General features: G+C 45.2%; 1 protein-coding gene across 2 annotated transcripts in view; it reads left to right on the forward strand.

The window, feature by feature from the left end:
• The window catches only part of HEPACAM (hepatic and glial cell adhesion molecule), an 86,085-nt gene that overhangs the window by 54,385 nt on the left and 7,841 nt on the right, over positions 1-23,859 (forward strand). For both annotated transcript variants that reach the window (XM_073657364.1, XM_073657365.1), the window contains exons 2-5: positions 7,720-8,061; positions 8,575-8,856; positions 11,582-11,675; positions 13,617-13,690. In XM_073657364.1, coding sequence (XP_073513465.1) covers positions 7,720-8,061; positions 8,575-8,856; positions 11,582-11,675; positions 13,617-13,690 — 792 coding nt within the window. The remainder of the gene's footprint in view (positions 1-7,719; positions 8,062-8,574; positions 8,857-11,581; positions 11,676-13,616; positions 13,691-23,859) is intronic.

Consider the following 23,859-nt stretch of genomic DNA (forward strand, 5'->3'; position numbering starts at 1 on the left):
TATTTTTTATAACCTAACCCTGCTTTACTCTCATCCACAACTTTATCCCTGACCTGTCTCGTGGGCTCCTTGGTATTCATGATGCCGTTTTAATATTCTCAAACAAACCTCTGAGGCCTTCACAGAACAACTGTAGTTATACTGAGAAGAAATTACACAGGTGGACTCAATGTATAAATTATGTGACTTCTGGAGGACATTGGTCACTCAGGATTTTATTTAGAGGGATCAGACTACAGGGGCTGAATTTATATTTTTTAAAACAATTAGAAAACCTCGTAGCATTTCCTTTACACGTCACAAATACTTACTGCTTTGTGTTGGTATCGCATAAAATCCCCCAAAAATACATTTAAGTTTGTGGGTGTAACATGAAAAAAATCTGGAAAAGTTCACGGGGTATGAAGACTTTTTCAAGCTACTATATTTTTGGAAGAGGAAGCAGTGATACCCCTGAAGAGCCCTTGCAGGATGTGACATTAGTAAGGAGAGACTGCCATCTGCTGGCCAGGCGAAATGAAGTGGAACCAATTTGTACTGGGAGATTTGTAGGGGGAGCGACTTTGCGTACTTGATCTGATCAGGTGACCTGCAAGAGAAACTTTCTTGATATAAAAGCCCTGCGTGCCAAACCGCAGGCAGATTTGGCGCGGAGCAGATGCGCTCCAGGGATGCCACCGAGGCCAGCGTGACAGGCCTCAGCGGGAAGCCTATGCCACCAGGGTGCCGATCACTGCCTGGCAAGGCCCAGATTCCGCTCAGGAGGACTCTGAGTTCCGCCTGCTCCTGGTTAAGACCAGGATCCGCGCCCTACGCGGGTCAAGCCTCAGAGACCAGACGTCGCCTGTCAAGAGCCGAGGCCTAGTCCTTTCCGCCCCAAGTCCAAGATACTTCAGCCGACAGTTGAGCTGAGAAGATCTGTGAGGAGACTGCGGCAGGAGATTCACTCCTGTGATTGTGGAGGGACAGCGCGAGTGAGCAGGGCCGTCACTTCCAACTATAACCTACGGTACCGGGGTTGGCTGGGACTAGGACAGCAGGTTGGGAGTGGGCCGGTTGGTGCTTGGGAGGCTCAATGCGCTTTAATAGACTACAGCAGTGCGAGACTTGCGGCCTAGTGGAAAACTCCGGTGACCCCCACTAGGGCCAGATCGAGATAGAGAACTTACGTGGTGACTCCCCCAAATGGGCGCACCACCTTTTGTTAAGAGAACATTAACGTTATATAGTGGAAACTTTATTTGATATTCCAAGTTTATTATTATTCGCTTCATTGTTGATTTTCCTCGTTACTAACACTAATTGTTCAGAGTTATTTTAAATTACTATAAAATTACTACTGCATTTAAATAAGAATTACCGGTATATCGATTACCACCTATCGTTGTCTTGTGTTATCTGTGCGTTAATGAGGAAGCGAAGATGGATCCAGCTCAACACACCGGGCAATTAATTAAAATTCAACAATCTTTATTGGCAAATCCTTTTAAAAATGTGTAGAAAAGACAAAAAAATGGACATCTCAGACGACAAAGCGTATACTATGGGGTGGTGTGTATAAAAAATGCCATACGCGTTTCGAGTGAAAAACTCTTGAAAAAGAATATTCTGAACTGGACTTAAGTATACTAACAAATAATCATGGATACAAAAAACACATGAAAAACAATCAAGAAAATACCAATCACAGAAAAGATTAAACTGAATATATGAAAAGAAAAAGGCGGAAACAAAACAACAAAAAGGAACCCTGGAAAAACTGAATGAGAAATATGTAATGCAATACATATGAAGAACTATGTGTGTATATACATGTATACATGTGAGAAAGTCCTAGAGAAAACTTGTACAAGTAAGAGCTGAAAATATCCCAAAAGAAAAAGAGAGAAAAAAGGGGGGAAAAAAAAAACACAACCTGCAGACAATAAAGATGTGCATGAATACATTTACAATAAACATTAACTGCAGAAAACTCTAAAAAAAAGAAAACATTTTTGTTTTCTTTGTCTTTTTCCTTTTGGACTCAGTATTACGCTTTTGATAGTATAACATAATTTCTCATCTGCGATTAAGTCCTGATGGAGCGTATGTGTTAAGAGAAAAATGAATAAAAATAAATAAATAAATAATAAAAAAATAAAAACAATTATATATATATATATATATATATATATATATATATATATATATATATATATATATACAGTGCCTACAAGTAGTATTCAACCCCCTGCAGATTTAGCTGGTTGACACATGCGGAATTAACTTGGCATTGTGACATTTGTACTGTAGATCAGCCTGGAAGTGGGAAATGCACTGCAGCAAATTTTGTTTTTGTTGTTTTTTTTTGTTTTTTTTTTAAAACGTAAAAAGTTAATTCAGAGTGTCATTTATTATTCAACCCCTCAAACCACAAGAATTCTGTTTGGTCCCCCTAAAGTATTAAGAAGTAGTTCAGGCACCAAGAATAATGAGCTTCACATGTGTGGATTAAAGATCTCTTTTGCCAGCCTTTTCTGACTATTTAAGACCCTCCCCAAACTTGTGAACAGCACTCAGACATGGTCAACATGGGAAAGACAAAGGAGCATTCCAAGGCCATCAGAGACAAGATCGTGGAGGGTCACTAGGCTGGCAAGGGGTACAAAACCCTTTCCAAGGAGTTGGGCCTACCTGTCTCCACTGTTGGGAGCATCATCCGTAAGTGGAAGGCTTATGGAACTACTGTTAGCCTTCCACGGCCAGGACAGCCTTTGAAAGTGTCCTCCCGTGCCGAGGCCAGGCTTGTCCGAAGAGTCAAGGCTAACCCAAGGACAACAAGGAAGGAGCTCCGGGAAGATCTCATGGCAGTGGGGACATTGGTTTCAGTCAATACCATAAGTAATGTACTCCACCGCAATGGTCTCCGTTCCAGACGAGCCCGTAAGGTACCTTTACTTTCAAAGCGTCATGTCAAGGCTCGTCTACAGTTTGCTCATGATAACTTGGAGGACTCTGAGACAGACTGGTTCAAGGTTCTATGGTCTGATGAGACCAAGATCGAGATCTTTGGTGCCAACCACACACGTGATGTTTAGAGACTGGATGGCACTGCATGCGACCCCAAGAATACCATCCCTACAGTCAAGCATGGTGGTGGCAGCATCATGCTGTGGGGCTGTTTCTCTGCCAAGGGGCCTGGCCATCTGGTCCGCATCCATGAGAAGATGGATAGCATGGCCTACCTGGAGATTTTGGCCAAGAACCTCCGCTCCTCCATCAAGGATCTTAAGATGGGTCGTAATTTTATCTTCCAACAAGACAACGACCCAAAGCACACAGCCAAGAAAACCAAGGCCTGGTTCAATAGGGAAAAAGTCAAGGTGTTGGAGTGGCCTAGTCAGTCTCCTGACCTTAACCTAATTGAAAACTTGTGGAAGGAGCTCAAGAATAAAGTCCACATGAGACACCCAAAGAACCTAGATAACTTGGAGAAGATCTGCATGGAGGAGTGGGCCAAGATAACTCCACAGACCTGTGCCGGCCTGATCAGGTCTTATAAAAGATGATTATTAGCTGTAATTGCAAACAAGGGTTATTCCACAAAATATTAAACATAGGGGTTGTATAATAATTGACCCACACTTTTATGTTTAAAATTTAATAAAATTCAACTGAGCAACATAACTTTTTGGTTTGTAAGATTTATGCTTCTGTTCATAAAACCTACTCTCGTTTGCAGTTTGAAGGCTCTAACTTATTTGCATCTTATCAAACCAGCTAAATCTGCAGGGGGTTGAATACTACTTGTAGGCACTGTATATATATATTGAACAAAAATTATAATTTATCTACTTTCTCTTTTTCCTTTTGGACTCAGTATTATGCTTGTGATAGTATAACATAATTTCTCATCTGAGATTAAGCCCTAATGGAGCGTATGGATTAAGAAAAAAAAGTAAATAAATAAAAAATTAAAAAAATAAAAAAATTCTCCTTTTTCTCTTTCTTTTCAGGGCTGAATATTATGCTTTTAATAATGTAACATAATTTCTGGTCTGAGATTAAGCCCTGATGGAGCATATGTATTCAGAGAAAATATCCAGAAAGCTTCTTTGTTGCGGACCGCATCAGTATGACGACCGCCTCTAACATGTTTCGGTATTCGTTCTATCGCGTATACACGCAGACCAATTTTTTCGATTATGACATTCCACAAAGTGTTTTGAGATATTAGAGATGTTCCTATCTGGGGGATCTTCAATGTCATACAGGGGCTCCCTGATTCTAAATTTGAGTTTACAGATAGTTGAACCAACACATTTGAGGTTACAGATCGTGCCTTCCGCAACATAAACTACGTGATCACTATTGCAGTTTAAGAAGCTTTTTATACTGAATTTTTCACTCTGATCGTAATTGTAAAAATGATTGGTTTTAAACGACACTGTGCAGGTTTTGCACGGAGTTTGTCCACACTTAAAATAACCCTTTAATGACAACCATGTTTGAGATGTGGGTTTTTTGTGATGGTTAAGGCTGCGTGCCCGCTATGCGTTTTTCAAGCGTTTTTTGCTGCGGAATTTCCGCAGCGTAAACGCTTAGTAATCCGTGCCCCATGATCCCCAATGAAAATCTGCACGTTCTGTGCCCATGCTGCGGAATTTTCCGCAGCGGAACAATCCGCAGAATGTCCATTATTTGTGCGTTTCTGCATGCGGATTTGAGGTCCCAATGCATTTGAAAAACGCATGTAAAAACGCGTGAAAAATCCGCAAGCGTTTTTGACTGCCAAGAACATGCAGAAACGCTGCAGAAATTTTCAGCATCGTGGGCACATAGCCTAACATGCAAACTAGGTAATTTTTTTTTTTCTTTTCATATATTCAGTCTAGTCTTCTCTGTGATTGGTATTTTCTTGATTGTTTTTCATGTGTTTTTTTTTTTTGTATCCATGATTATTTGTTAGTATACTTAAGTCCAGTTCAGAATATTCTTTTTCAAGAGTTTTTCACTCGAAACGCGTATGGCATTTTTTTATACACACCACACCCCATAGTATACGCTTTGTCGTCTGAGATGTCCATTATTTTGTCTTTTCTACAAATTTTTAAAAGGATTTGCCAATAAAGATTGTTGAATTTGAATTAATTGCCCGGTGCGTTGAGCTGGATCCATCTTCACTTCCTCATTGACCCAGAGAGGGCGCCGTGCTCCATGCCGGACTGGGATTGCATCTCCACACCCAGAGCTCCCGGCGGACACGCTTCATGGTGCGGCTTGTATTGAGCGGAGCCCCTGATGCAGGCATGGATGGATTTAGCTGGTTCTTACACAAGGAGCTGCATTCAGTCCCCGAGCAGCGGGTGGTGGCAGCTTTGGCCCCTTTCCTGCTCTCCCCGCAGAGTTTGCCTCCCCGTGTTCCTGACACTTGATATGTGGCCTGTTCTGTGTGTTGTGTCCTAATGTCAGTCCTGATTTCCTGCCAAAAGTCCTGAGGTGACGGAGCCGGCACCAGTGACAACCAGAGCGTGCATCGTCCAGCCCCTCCCCCTTTATTAAGGGCCCTCCCCTATTTTGTGTGCGTTAATTTCCTGATCATATTTGCAATTATATTGATATTAAGTGGAGATTATTACAAGCCAAAAATTACAATAGCAACGGAGCAGGAACAAGGAAAGTCCACAATCGCTAAAATCGGTCCAAGGTCGCTCAGATCACACAAGCCGGAAGGATAAAAAGCCCTCCAAAGTGCTGCTACTTGTAGTTCGCCAGTGCAGATTAACAAAAATCCCAATGTCAGTCTTGATATTCCACATTGATGGGTTTTGATTAGTGAATCTTGACTTGTGTTTGCGAAAGGACTATTTAAGAGGTGGCACCTGAAACACGCAGGACATACCCCAGAAGAAGCTGTGAAAGCGAAACCCAGCGTCGGGCAGCAATCCGGTGCGTCACTAGGACTCTACACTTTTATATAACGTGCAGTTTTTATAATTATTTGTGAGTATTTACAAATTACCTCTTGATTATACAATCCTGAGGTCGGCTGCACGATGGTGTTAGCTCAGTATACCCTAGGAGTATTAAGACCTGCACTGGAGGACTACAAGTACCAGTGGACAACCAAGGGAGCTGTCCTGCTGTGGAGACCTGTTTATCCTTCCATGTATACAACGGCTGCTCAGACTGCGACCATCGGCTTGTACGAGGTCAGCCACATCAGGACGAGCGTGAAGGGGCTGGATTAGATACACGGCTCAGCAGACAGTATCACACAGGAGAGGATTAGATACACTGCTCAGCAGACAGTATCACACAGGAGAGGATTAGATACACAGCTCAGCAGACAGTATCACACAGGATAGGATTAGATACACGGCTCAGCAGACAGTATCACACAGGAGAGGATTAGATACACGGCTCAGCAGACAGTATCACACAGGATAGGATTAGATACACAGCTCAGCAGACAGTATCACACAGGATAGGATTAGATACACGGCTCAGTAGACAGTATCACACAGGATAGGATTAGATACACGGCTCAGCAGACAGTATCACACAGGATAGGATTAGATACATGGCTCAGTAGACAGTATCACACAGGATAGGATTAGATACACGGCTCAGTAGACAGTATCACACAGGATAGGATTAGATACAAGGCTCAGCAGACAGTATCACACAGGAGAGGATTAGATACATGGCTCAGTAGACAGTATCACACAGGATAGGATTAGATACACGGCTCAGTAGACAGTATCACACAGGATAGGATTAGATACACGGCTCAGCAGACAGTATCACACAGGATAGGATTAGATACACGGCTCAGCAGACAGTATCACACAGGATAGGATTAGATACACGGCTCAGTAGACAGTATCACACAGGATAGGATTAGATACACGGCTCAGCAGACAGTATCACACAGGATAGGATTAGATACACAGCTCAGCAGACAGTATCACACAGGATACGATTAGATACACAGCTCAATAGACAGTATCACACAGGATACGATTAGATACACAGCTCAATAGACAGTATCACACAGGGGAGGATTAGATACACGGCTCAGCAGACAGTATCACATAGGGGAGGATTAGATACACAGCTCAGCAGACAGTATCACACAGGGGAGGATTAGATACACGGCTCAGCAGACAGTATCACATAGGGGAGGATTAGATACACGGCTCAGCAGACAGTATCACATAGGAGAGGATTAGATACACGGCTCAGCAGACAGTATCACACGATGGGATTAGATACACGGCTCAGCAGACAGTATCACACGGGATAGGATTAGATACACGGCTCAGCAGACAGTATCACACAGGATAGGATTAGATACACGGCTCAGCAGACAGTATCACATAGGGGAGGATTAGATACACGGCTCAGCAGACAGTATCACAGGAGAGGATTAGATACACGGCTCAGCAGACAGTATCACATAGGAGAGGATTAGATACACGGCTCAGCAGACAGTATCACATAGGGGAGGATTAGATACACGGCTCAGCAGACAGTATCACATGGGGAGAATTAGATACACGGCTCAGCAGACAGTATCACACAGGATAGGATTAGATACACGGCTCAGCAGACAGTATCACACAGGATAGGATTAGATACACGGCTCACCAGACAGTATCACACAGGATAGGATTAGATACACGGCTCAGCAGCACAATGGATGTAACATCTGGCATTCTCTGGTGTCTCCGGCAGATCTCGTGGAGGTTGTGAACATCACCAGTCACATCCAGCACATCCACGGCACGTACGGCAGATCGGCGCTGCTCTCGGTGCAGTACAGCAGCTCCAGCAGTGACAAGCCCGTGGTCAAATGGCAAGTGAGGCGAGAGAAGCTGGTCACGGTGGTGCAGTGTGTGGGCACCGAGATTATTGGGAATTTGCGCTCAGATTACAAAGATCGGATACAGATATTTGAAAATGGCTCCCTCCTAATAAGCAACCTCCTCCTGTCTGACGAGGGGACGTACGAGGTGGAGGTCTCCATAACGGATGACACGTTCACCGGGCAGAAGGCCATCAATCTCACGGTGGACGGTAAGATCATGATGATGTCACTAGACTGACGACCACAGTTCCTTCATAACATTATCGGCCACGGTCTCCTCCCCCCATAACGTTACCGGCCACCGTCACCTCCCCCCATAACGTTACCGGCCACCGTCACCTCCCCCCATAACGTTACCGGCCACCGTCACCTCCCCCCATAACGTTACCGGCCACCGTCACCTCCCCCCATAACGTTACCGGCCACCGTCTCCTCCCCCCATAACGTTACCGGCCACCGTCACCTCCCCCCATAACGTTACCGGCCACCGTCACCTCCCCCCATAACGTTACCGGCCACCGTCACCTCCCCCCATAACGTTACTGGTCACCGTCTCCTCCCCCCATAACATTACCGGCCACCGTCACCTCCCCCCATAACGTTACCGGCCACCGTCACCTCCCCCCATAACGTTACCGGCCACAGCCACCTCCCCCCATAACGTTACCGGCCACATTCATTAGGTTTTCTGTTTTCTCATCTATTCCTTTATTTCTGACCAGTTCCTGTATCGAAGCCTCGGGTGTCTGTTCCTTCATCCACTGTCCTGGAGCTGACAGAGAACCTGACTATGAGCTGCGTCCATGATAACGGGACTAAGCCGCTCTACACCTGGCTAAAGGCTGGGAAGACGCTAATCAATGACTCCAGGGTCCTCCTGTCCCCTAACCATCAGGTGGTGACCATCTCCAGAGTCTTAATGGCTGATGATGAAATCTATAATTGCCTGGTAGAGAATCCTATTAGCAGCGGACGCAGTTCTCCTATAAAGATAACCGTCTACAGTGAGTAATAATTAGTAATATTAAACACATGGAAATCATTAGTAAATAAAAATATACATACAAAAGTGTATGTCCACCTTTACAGCTCCAGAGCTGCACTCACTATTCTGCTGGTGCAGTCACTGTGTACATACATTACATTACTGATCCTGAGTTACCTCCTGTATTATCCTCCAGAGCTGCACTCACTATTCTGCTGGTGCAGTCACTGTGTATATACATTACTGCTCCTGAGTTATATCCTGTATTATACTCCAGAGCTGCGCTCACTATTCTGGTGGTGCAGTCACTGGGCACATACATTACATTACTGATCCTGAGTTACCTCCTGTATTATACTCCAGAGCTGCACTCACTATTCTGCTGGTGGAGTCACTGTGTACATACATTACATTACTGATCCTGAGTTACATCCTGTATTATACTCCAGAGCTGCACTCACTATTCTGCTGGTGCAGTCACTGTGTACATACATTACATTACTGATCCTGAGTTACCTCCTGTATTATCCTCCAGAGCTGCACTCACTATTCTGCTGGTGCAGTCACTGTGTATATACATTACTGCTCCTGAGTTATATCCTGTATTATACTCCAGAGCTGCGCTCACTATTCTGGTGGTGCAGTCACTGGGCACATACATTACATTACTGATCCTGAGTTACCTCCTGTATTATACTCCAGAGCTGCACTCACTATTCTGCTGGTGGAGTCACTGTGTACATACATTACATTACTGATCCTGAGTTACATCCTGTATTATACTCCAGAGCTGCACTCACTATTCTGGTGGTGCAGTCACTGGGCACATAGATTACATTACTGCTCCTGAGTTATATCCTGTATTATACTCCAGAGCTGCGCTCACTATTCTGGTGGTGCAGTCACTGGGCACATACATTACATTACTGATCCTGAGTTACATCCTGTATTATACTCCAGAGCTGCACTCACTATTCTGCTGGTGGAGTCACTGTGTATATACATTACTGCTCCTGAGTTATATCCTGTATTATACTCCAGAGCTGCGCTCACTATTCTGCTGGAGCAGTCACTGTGTACATACATTACATTACTGATCCTGAGTTACCTCCTGTATTATACTCCAGAGCTGCACTCACTATTCTGCTGGTGGAGTCACTGTGTACATACATTACATTACTGATCCTGAGTTACATCCTGTATTATACTCCAGAGCTGCACTCACTATTCTGCTGGTGCAGTCACTGTGTACATACATTACATTACTGATCCTGAGTTACCTCCTGTATTATACTCCAGAGCTGCACTCACTATTCTGCTGGTGCGGTCACTGCTGTGTGCAATCAATGTTTTGTATGCTTACATTGTACACAAATAAGAGATTTTTTTCAGCCTATAAAATTGCTAAAAAAATAATAAAGAAAAACATTTGATGATGAAAAAAATATTGTAATTTTTAATGCGTTTTGTAAAAAAATAATGAACGTCACAAATCAACAAATAACATGGACATATTTAGTGTCCCTGAAATCGTAACGACCCGCAGAACACAGCGATCATATTATTTACGGGGATCGGTAAATGGCGTGATTGATATTTCTTCTCTATTAAACCCATAAAAAAACGTAATAAAATTGTAATTCTAAGGCCGTGTTCACACGTAGCGTAAATGCTGCGCTCTTTCTGCTTCTTTTTTTCTGCAGGTGTCCACACCAGACAACGCAGTAACAATCTTCTGTGACTATGGCTGCGTTTCTTTTACGCGTTTTCCCTCTTTATTTGATGCGATTTGGGGGCAGATGTGAAGCTGAGTTTTTAACGCTTTTTAATACTACTGAAAAACTTTGATTCTGCGCTTAAAAATGCAGCCGCGCTTTTTTTCTTCATGGTTTTTTTTTTTCAGAAGAAGCCGAGGAGAAAATGCAATAACCTGCAAAGTAGTGATGAGCGAGCGTGTATTGTTAACCCCTTCCGCAAGCACGCTGGGGTGTTCGGCGAGTATTTTCGCCGTGCTCGGCATCTATGTTTGCGTGTGTTGCAGCTGTGACACATGCAGGGATTGCCTGCTTGTTAGGGTTAGCAATACACGCTTGCTCATCACTACTGCGGAGTTCAGCAGCGTCTTCAGACTCTTCTATATGGAACCTAAAAAAAGCGCAGATACTTCATTAAGGGCACCAGAAACGCGTCAGATAAGGGGGAGGAGATGGTTATTGTGTAGTTTGGTGCAGACATCTGCTGAAACCAAAAAAAACCACAGTATTTCTGTAATGTGTGAATACGGCCTTACAGACACTGCTGAATGTCCCTCATTACCAGCGCCCCTCTGACAACTCCTCCTGCCGGGGGGGGGGGGGGGGGGGAATGGTAAATGGATGTGGATTAGGGTGTGGCCATAGGCGTGGCTAAATTTTGCATGGCGTGTCCCTCTTTCTGTTTTTCAAAAGTTGGGAGGTCTGCGATAATGGGGGCTCTGGGTGTCACTGCTGTGAGTGGGGCAGGAGCTGGATGCGGCTCGGGACCCTCTCAGAGCTGAATGTTGCTCTCAAGGTCAGAAAGGTTGGGGACCTCTGGTGTAGCCGCCTCCTATACAGTGAGCAGGATCCTCTTGATCTCGAGATCTCTGGCTGTCCCTGATACTCCAGATGTGGACATGTCATTTCTATGGAATATCCCTTTATGAATATTGAACTTAACAGTTTATCTCCTGAGATGATTGTAACATGTCGTCTTCTATCACCCAGGAAGAAGCTCTTTGTACATCGTCCTTTCCACCGGGGGAATATTCCTGCTCGTTACATTGGTCACAGTCTGCGCTTGTTGGAAGCCGTCCAGGAAGTAGGGTGACAAGCATGCACTGCACCTCAGGAGCTGCCCCCCACCCAAAGATTACAGGGGGTCTCCACCATTATATATATATGTAGGAGCAGAATAACTAATATCCATATCTAATACTACAACTATGGCGTGTCAAAATGTCGCAGTTTTCGTATAAAGTTCACGCAATATTTTTATTTGACATTCGCTAATTCTGTCAATCAAGCTAAGTGGGCAGAGAGTCAACCACAGCAGGGAGGGGGGACACTGAGGAAATGTCTATCATGTTAGATGGGCGGAGATTCAGCAGCAGTGAGGAGGGACACTGAGGAGCTCTCAGTCAAGCTATGTAGGCGGAGATCTTTCAAGGAAGGAAGACCCTGAGGAACTCTAGATGGACGGAGCCTCAACGGCAGCAGGGAGGAGGGATCCTAAAGAGCTGTCAGGATAGGTTGGTGGAAATGCTGTAGCAGCACAGAGGAGGAACACTGAGAAGTTGTCAGGATAGGGGGTGGAGATTCCGTAGCTGCAGGGAGGAGGACAGTGAGGAGCTGTCAGGATAGGGAGTGGAGATGCTGTAGCAGTTGGGAGGAGGACAGTGAGGAACCATCAGGATAGGGGGTGGAGATGCTGTAGCAGCAGGGAGGAGGACAGTGAGGAGCTGTCAGGATAGGGGGTGGAGATGCTGTAGCAGCAGGGAGGAGGACAGTGAGGAGCCATCAGGATAGGGGGTGGAGATGCTGTAGCAGCAGGGAGGAGGACAGTGAGGAGCCGTCAGGATAGGGGGTGGAGATGCTGTAGCAGCAGGGAGGAGGACAGTGAGGAGCCGTCAGGATAGGGGGTGGAGATGCTGTAGCAGCAGGGAGGAGGACAGTGAGGAGCTGTCAGGATAGGGGGTGGAGATGCTGTAGCAGCAGGGAGGAGGACAGTGAGGAGCTGTCAGGATAGGGGGTGGAGAAGCTGTAGCAGCAGGGAGAAGGACAGTGAGGAGCTGTCAGGATAGGGGGTGGAGATGCTGTAGCAGCAGGGAGGAGGACAGTGAGGAGCTGTCAGGATAGGGGGTGGAGATGCTGTAGCAGCAGGGAGGAGGACAGTGAGGAGCTGTCAGGATAGGGGGTGGTGATGCTGTAGCAGCAGGGAGGAGGACAGTGAGGAGCCATCAGGATAGGGGGTGGAGATGCTGTAGCAGCAGGGAGGAGGACAGTGAGGAGCTGTCAGGATAGGGGATGGAGATGCTGTAGCAGCAGGGAGGAGCCGTCAGGATAGGGGATGGAGATGCTGTAGCAGCAGGGAGGAGGACAGTGAGGAGCTGTCAGGATAGGGGGTGGAGATGCTGTAGCAGCAGGGAGGAGGACAGTGAGGAGCCATCAGGATAGGGGATGGAGATGCTGTAGCAGCAGGGAGGAGGACAGTGAGGAGCTGTCAGGATAGGGGATGGAGATGCTGTAGCAGCAGGGAGGAGGACAGTGAGGAGCCATCAGGATAGGGGATGGAGATGCTGTAGCAGCAGGGAGGAGGACAGTGAGGAGCCATCAGGATAGGGGGTGGAGATGCTGTAGCAGCAGGGAGGAGGACAGTGAGGAGCTGTCAGGATAGGGGGTGGAGATGCTGTAGCAGCAGGGAGGAGGACAGTGAGGAGCTGTCAGGATAGGGGGTGGAGATGCTGTAGCAGCAGGGAGGAGTGACACTGAGGAACTGTTAGGTGGGTGGAGATTAAAGTTTACATTTTTATAAAGAATGATACATCTGATCTGACATGGATTTTCACAGCAAGTTCACCAGTCTCAGCAGGTCTAAAAAAAAATCTATTAAATTTTGCAGTTTGTTTTGTGAAATCTGTCTGATCCCTTTTAAATCATTGGAGGGCTACTGAGACCTGTTTCTGGCTGAACCTCAGCTGACAGATGTGGGGGACGAACGTTGTGGGTAATATCATATAATGCATCAATTCCAACCTTCTAGAGAGAAGCACAAGCTGGAGACGCAGACGTCATGTGACTACACCGACCATCCTGAGGACCTCCTAAAACATGAAGGTGAATATTATGTGAAGGGTCAGATTATAGCATGGGTAACAGTGCCATCATTTTGGGGGCATATCACCCCAGTCTCCACCATGCACAGCCCCCTCTCAGATTCCCTCCTGGACAGACGAACGGCTGGGTATAAACCATGGCAACATTATATCGGCACTACATGCTGTATATTCTCTGTGGTGCAATGATATATGCACTCGGCAGCGTTATTATATAGCCACTGTATATATAACTATGTCTTACTATTACATTTGTACTGTATGGCAGGGTGAGACTAATTGGTGCAGGGGTTGCAGTCACTTTGGCCCATGACAAGACCAGATCCTTGATAGTTGGGGGATATTGGAGATGTTGCAGTGGGACGCAGGACTTTCAAGTAACGCCGCTGCCATATAATACTTGACTTCTATATGTGCACTGTGGGACATTATCATTCCTGCGCTCTATTACACTACATAGACACCTGTGCCTTAAAGAAGTTTTACACTACTTTATATTACCCCCCCCCCCAATGTATCCCCCCGGGGCCCCTAAAACTTTTGTAAATACCTTATGTTGCAGATAATGCCTGTGAGCGGCGCTATCGGTGGCCGCTCACAGGCATCACGTGAGCCCGCACTGACGTCACGACACCATATAAATCCATGCAACCGGCATGGATTTATATAGTGTGACCAAGTTAATAGTTAAAAAGAATGGTAAAAAATAAACATTATACTCACCTTCTGATGGCCCCCAGTCTCCTTAGCGATGCGTCCTGGCTCCCCGGCGGCTCGCGATGGTCTAAAAGGACCTGCCATGACGTCATTTAGTCATGTGACCGGTCACGCGACCACCGACGTTGGCGGTCGCGTGACCAGTCACATGACTAAATGACGTCATGGCAGGTCCTTTTAGATCATCGTGAGCCGCCGGGGAGCCAGGACGCATCACTAAGGAGACCGGGGGCCATCAGAAGGTAAGTATAATGTTTATTTTTTATTTTAAAATCTTTTTTTTTTACAGGTACTATGGTACCCGGGTCTGGATGAGAGTCTCCTCTTCTCTAGACCCGGGTACCATCCGCACATTGAATCGCTTAATATCCGCATGTGCACATGTAGTGATGCGGATATTATGCGATTCAATGCAAGTCAATGGCGGCGAAAACGCCGCGATTACGCAAAATTAATGGTAGTGCTGCGGATTTTCATTGGGGAACATGGCAGACCTTCTACCAAGCGTTTTTTAAGCGTTTCCGTGGTGGAATTGCCGCTGCGGAAACGCTTAAAAAACGCATCGTGGGCACACAGCCTAGGGTATGTGCCTACGTAGCGTTTTACAAGCGTATATGCTGCAGAATTTCCGCAGCGTAAACGCTTGGGAAACGCTTGGTAATCCGCCCCCCATGGTCCCCAAAGACAAGCCGCAATGTCAATGCCTATGCTGCGGATATTTCCTCAGCGTTTATGCTGCGCTCAAAAATCCGCAGCATGTCCATTAATTTTGCGGACACGCAGCGTAATCGCCGCCATTGACTTGCATTGAAACGCATAATATCCGTGTCAGTACATTTGTACACACGGATATTATGCGTTTCTATGTGCGGATGGTACCCAGGTCTGGAGAAGAGGAGACTCTCCTCCTGACCTGGGTACCATAGAACCTGTAAAAAGAAAGAATTTAAAATAAAAAATAAAGTTTATACTCACCTTCTGATGTCCTCCCGGTGTTTTGTCTGTTCCGTCCGGTCTATTGCAATGCTCCCGCTGTTGTGAAGGACCTGCCATGACGTCACTGAGTCATGTGACCCATCACATGGCTCAATGACGTCACCGCAGGTCCTTCACACCACCGTGAGCTGCCCAACAAACAGGACGTGGCAGAGAGAACACCGGGAGGACACCGAAAGGTGAGTATAAACTTTATTTTTTTACCATTTTATTCTTTTTTTTTAACTAACTTGGTCACACTACTATAAATCCATGCCGGTTGCAAGGATTTATATAGTGTGAACAAGTTGTCAAGCACTTTTCCAAGTGATGCTAAAATCGCTTGGAAAAGCGCTTGATAACCCGCATGCGGAAATGCATGCTAAGACGCTTGACAAACGCTACTACCTGGCGGGAAAAACGCATGTAAAAAACACATGCGTTTTTCCTGCCAGGGAGAAGCGTAAAAAATATGCAGCATTTCTGCATCGTGGGCACATAGACTTAGGGTTGCTGCATCCAATAGGTGGCGTTAGAGTTCAAGTCCTCTCTGAACAGACAATTTACATATTTAATTTCCCAGAGGAGCATTGCATGGCCTATCAGGGATCTCACTCTCCATAAAGAGAAATGTTACCCCTTTTACTATTACATTGACACCTAGGTCTTACTAATACATTGGCACTGTTTGGCATGACTATATGTGCAGTATATACTATTTATTTAATTTATTTTCACTGTTATATTACCTACAAAGCACTATTATAGAGTCATAGAAAGATCCAAACCATTAATCATGATAGAAATAACCATAATTGTATTAAGCACTAAACATACTTACATATCAATAAAAGAACTGTGCTCATCAGCGACAGCACAAGAGAAAAAATCCTCAACAGTAATGAAACATAGGTCCAGATATAGGCTCACAATCAGTGCGATGCAGATCACGTATGGGAGAGGGGACACAACTCACAGATCTATATGTGCGTGACTACTTTACAGACTCACAGGTGGAGTCATGCATGAGGTCTGACATTCCCATATAGAGTTGAATATCAACCTAGAGATATAAAAAAAAGTATCACAGCACAAAAACTCCACCCATGATCCGGGGAGAATGTGCCCAAGTTACAAGTCCCACCTTGGAAAACATGCATAAAGTCACATAATCACAGTGGATAATCATAGTAACAGCATAATAATTACCTTCCCTATGTGTTGCACCGCTCGGTTTTGTGCCCCTACGCACGTTTCGGGGCTCACAGCACCTTCTTCAAGGGGAGTAACCTCTCAACTGTTTCAGCAACCTGGATGCTGATACAGTTGAAAACAATGTTGGGAGAAGGAGCATCAGCTGACGCCCCCTCTCCCATCATTCCCCCTCTGCGTCTCAGTGCAGAGGGCGCGATGACATCACTACAGCGCGCCCTCTGTGCCGAGCAGTGCAGAGGGTCAGAAGACCGGAGACTGCACTATGTGGGGCCCGTTATACTGTATGGAGGACTATGTGGGGCCCGTTATACTGTATGGAAGACTATGTGAGGCCCATTATACTGTATGGAGGACTATGTGAGGCCCATTATACTGTATGGAGGACTATGTGGGGCCATTATTCTGTATGGGGGACTATGTGGGGCCCACTATTCTGTATGGAGGACTATGTGGGGCCATTATACTGTATGGAGGACTATGTGGGGCCCATTATACTGTATGGTGTACTATGTGGGGCCCATTATACTGAATGGAGGACTATGTGAGGCCATTATACTGAATGGAGGACTATGTGAGGCCCATTATACTGAATGGAGGACTATGTGGGGCCATTATACTGTATGGAGGACTATGTGGGGCCCATTATACTGTATGGAGGACTATGTGGAGCCATTATACTGTATGGAGGACTATGTGGGGCCCATTATACTGTATGGAAGACTATGTGGGGCCCATTATACTGTATGGAGGACTATGTGGGGCCCATTATACTGTATGGAGGACTATGTGAGGCCCATTATACTGTATGGAGGACTATGTGTGGCCATTATACTGTATGGAGGACTATGTGGAGCCCATTATACTGTATGGAGGTCTATGTGAGGCCCATTATACTGTATGGAGGACTATGTGGGGCCATTATACTGTATGGAGGACTATGTGGGGCCATTATACTGTATGGAGGACTATGTGGTGCCCATTATACTGTATGGATTACTATGTGAAGCCCATTATACTGTATGGATTACTATGTGAAGCCCATTATACTGTATGGATTACTATGTGGTGCCCATTATACTGTATGGATTACTATGTGGTGCCCATTATACTGTATAGAGCACTATGTGAAGCCCATTATACTGTATGGATTACTATGTGGGGCCCATTATACTGTATGGAGGACTATGTGGGGCCCATTATACTGTATGGAGGACTATGTGGGGCCCATTATACTGTATGGAGGACTATGTGAAGCCCATTATACTGTATGGATTACTATGTGGGGCCCATTATACTGTATGGAGGACTATGTGGGGCCCATTATACTGTATGGAGCACTATGTGAGGCCCATTATACTGTATGGAGCACTATGTGAGGCCCATTATACTGTATGGAGCACTATGTGGTGCACATTATTCTGTATGGAGGACTATGTGGTGCCCATTATACTGTATGGATTACTATGTGGTGCCCATTATTCTGTATGGAGGACTATGTGAGGCCCATTATACTGTATGGAGCACTATGTGAGGCCCATTATACTGTATGGATTACTATGAGGTGCCCATTATTCTGTATGGAGGACTATGTGGGGCCATTATTCTGTATGGAGGACTATGTGGGGCCCATTATACTGTATGGAGGACTATGTGGGGCCCATTATGCTGTATGGAGGACTATGTGGGGCCCATTATGCTGTATGGAGGACTATGTGGGGCCCATTATGCTGTATGGAGGACTATGTGGGGCCCATTATACTGTATGGAGGACTATGTGGGGCCCATTATACTGTATGGAGGACTATGTGAGGCTCATTATACTGTATGGAGGACTATGTGGGGCCCATTATACTTATGGAGGACTATGTGGGGCCCATTATACTGTATGGAGGACTATGTGGGGCCCATTATACTGTATGGAGGACTATGTGGGGCCCATTATACTGTATGGAGGACTAAGTGGGGCCCATTATACTGTATGGTGGACTATGTGGGGCCCATTATACTGTATGGAGCACTATGTGGGGCCCATTATACTGTATGGAGCACTATGTGGGGCCCATTATTCTGTATGGAGGACTATGTGGGGCCCATTATACTGTATGGAGGACTATGTGGACCCATTATACTGTATGGAGGACTATGTGGGGCCCATTATACTGTATGGAGGACTATGTGGGGCCCATTATACTGTATGGAGGACTATGTGGGGCCCATTATATTGTATGGAGGACTATGTGGGGCCCATTATACTGTATGGAGGACTATGTGGGGCCCATTATACTGTATGGAGGACTATGTGGGGCCCATTATACTGTATGGAGCACTATGTGGTGCCCATTATACTGTATGGAGCACTATGTGGTGCCCATTATACTGTATGGAGCACTATGTGGTGCCCATTATACTGTATGGAGCACTATGTGGTGCCCATTATACTGTATGGAGCACTATGTGGGGCCCATTATACTGTATGGAGCACTATGTGAGGCCCATTATACTGTATGGAGCACTATGTGAGGCCCATTATACTGTATGGAGCACTATGTGGTGCACATTATTCTGTATGGAGGACTATGTGGTGCCCATTATACTGTATGGATTACTATGTGGTGCCCATTATTCTGTATGGAGGACTATGTGAGGCCCATTATACTGTATGGAGCACTATGTGAGGCCCATTATACTGTATGGATTACTATGAGGTGCCCATTATTCTGTATGGAGGACTATGTGGGGCCATTATTCTGTATGGAGGACTATGTGGGGCCCATTATGCTGTATGGAGGACTATGTGGGGCCCATTATGCTGTATGGAGGACTATGTGGGGCCCATTATGCTGTATGGAGGACTATGTGGGGCCCATTATGCTGTATGGAGGACTATGTGGGGCCCATTATGCTGTATGGAGGACTATGTGGGGCCCATTATGCTGTATGGAGGACTATGTGGGGCCCATTATACTGTATGGAGGACTATGTGGGGCCCATTATACTGTATGGAGCACTATGTGAGGCCCATTATACTGTATGGATTACTATGAGGTGCCCATTATTCTGTATGGAGGACTATGTGGGGCCCATTATGCTGTATGGAGGACTATGTGGGGCCCATTATGCTGTATGGAGGACTATGTGGGGCCCATTATGCTGTATGGAGGACTATGTGGGGCCCATTATGCTGTATGGAGGACTATGTGGGGCCCATTATGCTGTATGGAGGACTATGTGGGGCCCATTATACTGTATGGAGGACTATGTGGGGCCCATTATACTGTATGGAGGACTATGTGGGGCCCATTATACTGTATGGAGGACTATGTGGGGCCCATTATACTGTATGGAGGACTATGTGGGGCCCATTATATTATATGGACGACTATGTGGGGCCCATTATATTGTATGGAGGACTATGTGAGGCCCATTATACTGTATGGAGCACTATGTGAGGCCCATTATACTGTATGGAGCACTATGTGGTGCCAATTATTCTGTATGGAGGACTATGTGGTGCCCATTATACTGTATGGATTACTATGTGGTGCCCATTATTCTGTATGGAGGACTATGTGAGGCCCATTATACTGTATGGAGCACTATGTGAGGCCCATTATACTGTATGGAGCACTATGTGAGGCCCATTATTCTGTATGGAGGACTATGTGGGGCCATTATTCTGTATGGAGGACTATGTGGGGCCCATTATACTGTATGGAGGACTATGTGGGGCCCATTATGCTGTATGGAGGACTATGTGGGGCCCATTATGCTGTATGGAGGACTATGTGGGGCCCATTATGCTGTATGGAGGACTATGTGGGGCCCATTATGCTGTATGGAGGACTATGTGGGGCCCATTATACTGTATGGAGGACTATGTGGGGCCCATTATACTGTATGGAGGACTATGTGGGGCCCATTATACTGTATGGAGGACTATGTGGGGCCCATTATACTGTATGGAGGACTATGTGGGGCCCATTATACTGTATGGAGGACTATGTGGGGCCCATTATGCTGCATGGAGGACTATGTGGGGCCCATTATGCTGCATGGAGGACTATGTGGGGCCCATTATACTGTATGGAGGACTATGTGGGGCCCATTATACTGTATGGAGGACTATGTGGGGCCCATTATACTGTATGGAGGACTATGTGGGGCCCATTATTCTGTATGGAGGACTATGTGGGGCCCATTATTCTGTATGGAGGACTATGTGAAGCCCATTATACTGTATGGAGGACTATGTGAAGCCCATTATACTGTATGGATTACTATGTGGGGCCCATTATACCGTATGGAGGACTATGTGGGGCCCATTATACCCTATGGAGCACTATGTGAGGCCCATTATACCGTATGGAGCACTATGTGAGGCCCATTATACCGTATGGAGCACTATGTGGTGCACATTATTCTGTATGGAGGACTATGTGGTGCCCATTATACTGTATGGATTACTATGTGGTGCCCATTATTCTGTATGGAGGACTATGTGAGGCCCATTATACTGTATGGAGCACTATGTGAGGCCCATTATACTGTATGGAGCACTATGTGAGGCCCATTATACTGTATGGATTACTATGAGGTGCCCATTATACTGTATGGAGGACTATGTGGGGCCCATTATACTGTATGGAGGACTATGTGGGGCCCATTATATTGTATGGAGGACTATGTGGGGCCCATTATACTGTATGGAGGACTATGTGGGGCCCATTATACTGTATGGAGGACTATGTGGGGCCCATTATACTGTATGGAGGACTATGTGGTGCCCATTATACTGTATGGAGGACTCTACTGCTCAGTCTGCAGTCACTCTGTGTGTCACTCTGTGTAACTGCAGACTTTTGGATCCCCCAGGACACACACTGTGCGCTGCAAAGATTTGCCGGTTTCTGAGTTATTGTAAAATTTACAATAGATATCACTTGCGTAATCGGGGGTGGATTAAGAGCAGCCAGGGCCACAGGCAATTTACAACCCCTGGCAAAAATTATGGAATCACCAGGCTTGGACGATGTTCATTCAGTTGTTTAATGTTGTAAAAAAAGCAGATCACCGATATGGCACAAAACTAAAGTAATTTCAAATGGCAACTTTATGGCTTTAAGAAACACTAAAAGAAATCAAGAAAAAAAAATGTGGTACTCAGTAAGGGTAATTTTTTTCAGACCAAGCAGAGGGAAAAAATTATGGAATCACTCAATTCTGAGGAAAAAATTATGGAATCACCCTGTAAATTTTCATTTCCAAGACTAACACCTGCATCAAATTAGATCTGCTCGTTAGTCTGCATCTAAAAAGGAGTGATCACACCTTGGATGCACCAAGTGGACTGACATGAATCATGGCTCCAACATGAGAGATGTCAGTTGAAACAAAGGGGAGGATTATTAAACTCTTAAAAGAAGGTAAATCATCACGCTATGTTGCAAAAGATGTTGGTTGTTCACAGTCAGCTGTGTCTAAAATCTGGACCAAATACAAACAACATGGGAAGGTTGTTAAAGGCAAACATACTGGTAGACCAAGGAAGACATCAAAGCGTCAAGACCGGAAACTTAAAGCAATATGTCTCCAAAACAGGAAATGCACAACAAAACAAATGAGGAACGAATGGGAGGAAACTGGAGTCAATGTCTGTGAACGAACTGTAAGAAACCGCCTAAAGGAAACGGGATTTACATACAGAATAGCTAAACATAAGCCATCATTAACACCTAAACAGAAAAAAACAAGGTTACAATGGGCTAAGGAAAAGCAATCGTGGACTGTGGATGACTGGACGAAAGTCATATTCAGTGATGAATCGCGAATCTGCATTGGGCAAGGTGATGATGCGAGAACTTTTGTTTGGTGCCGTTCCAATGAGATTTATAAAGATGACTGCATGAAGAGAACATGCAAATTTCCACAGTCATTGATGATATGGGGCTGCATGTCAGGTAAAGGCACTGGGAGATGGCTGTCATTACATCTGCAATAAATGCCCAAGTTTACATTGATATTTTGGGCAGTTTTCTTATCCCATCAATTGAAAGGATGTTTGGGGATGATGACATCATTTTTCAAGATGATAATGCATCCTGCCATAGAGCAAAAACTGTGAAAGAAGACACATAAGGTCAATGTCATGGCCTGCAAATAGTCCGGATCTCAATCCAATTGAAAATCTTTGGTGGAAGTTGAAGAAACTGGTCCATGACAAGGCTCCAACCTGCAAAGCTGATCTGGCAACAGCAATCAGAGAAAGTTGGAGCCAGATTGATGAAGAGTACTGTTTGTCACTCATTAAGTCCATGCCTCAGAGACTGCAAGCTGTTATTAAAGCCAGAGGTGGTGCAACAAAATACTAGTGATGTATTGGAGTGTTCTTTTGTGTGTTTGTTTTTCATGATTCCATAATTTTTTCCTCAGAATTGACTGATTCCATAATTTTTCCCTCAGCTTGGTCTGAAAAAAATTACCCTTACTGAGTACTACATTTTTTATCTTGATTTCTTTTAGTGTTTCTTAAAGCCCTAAAGTTGCCATTTGAAATGACTTTAGTTTTGTGCCATGTCTGTGATCTGCTTTTTTTCAACAGCATTAAACAACTGAATGAACATCCTCCGAGCCCGGTGAATCCATCATTTTTGCCAGGGGTTGTAGAAGTCATGCCCCCCTTGATGTATCACGTGACATGTCACATGATCCCCTTTGATAAATCATGTGATAGGTCATGTGAGTAACATGCAGGTGCTCTGGTGCCGATCTGTAGATGGAAAAAGACAGAGATAATGGCACGCACAGCGCAAATTTTCCCCTTGTGTACAGCGCTATACATAACAGGGCTATATGAAATAGAGCAGGGGTGGGAGATTAATTTTCCCAAGGAGCCACATGAGAGCCTGTGACTGTTGTGGGGGCCGAACCAATAGGCTGAAATTAATTCTGCTCAATATTAATATTAACATAATTATAATTATTTTTTTTACATTAATTGTATGACTTAATATTGAGCACAATTAAGTATGCTGATATCTCCCTACATACAGTATGAGTCCCCACATAGCCCCCTACATACGGTATGAGCCCCCATATAGCCCCCTACAATCAGAATGAGTCCCCACATAGCCCCCTACATACAGTATGAGCCCCCACATAGCCCCTACATACAGTATGAGCCCCCATATAGCCCCCTACAATCAGAATGAGTCCCCACATAGCCCCCTACATACAGTATGAGCCCCCACATAGCCCCTACATACA

The sequence above is a fragment of the Phyllobates terribilis genome, unplaced genomic scaffold (genome assembly GCF_046119375.1).
Source record: "Phyllobates terribilis strain yellow unplaced genomic scaffold, ASM4611937v1 Scaffold_12__6_contigs__length_324123572, whole genome shotgun sequence".
NCBI classification, from domain to species: domain Eukaryota; kingdom Metazoa; phylum Chordata; class Amphibia; order Anura; family Dendrobatidae; genus Phyllobates; species Phyllobates terribilis.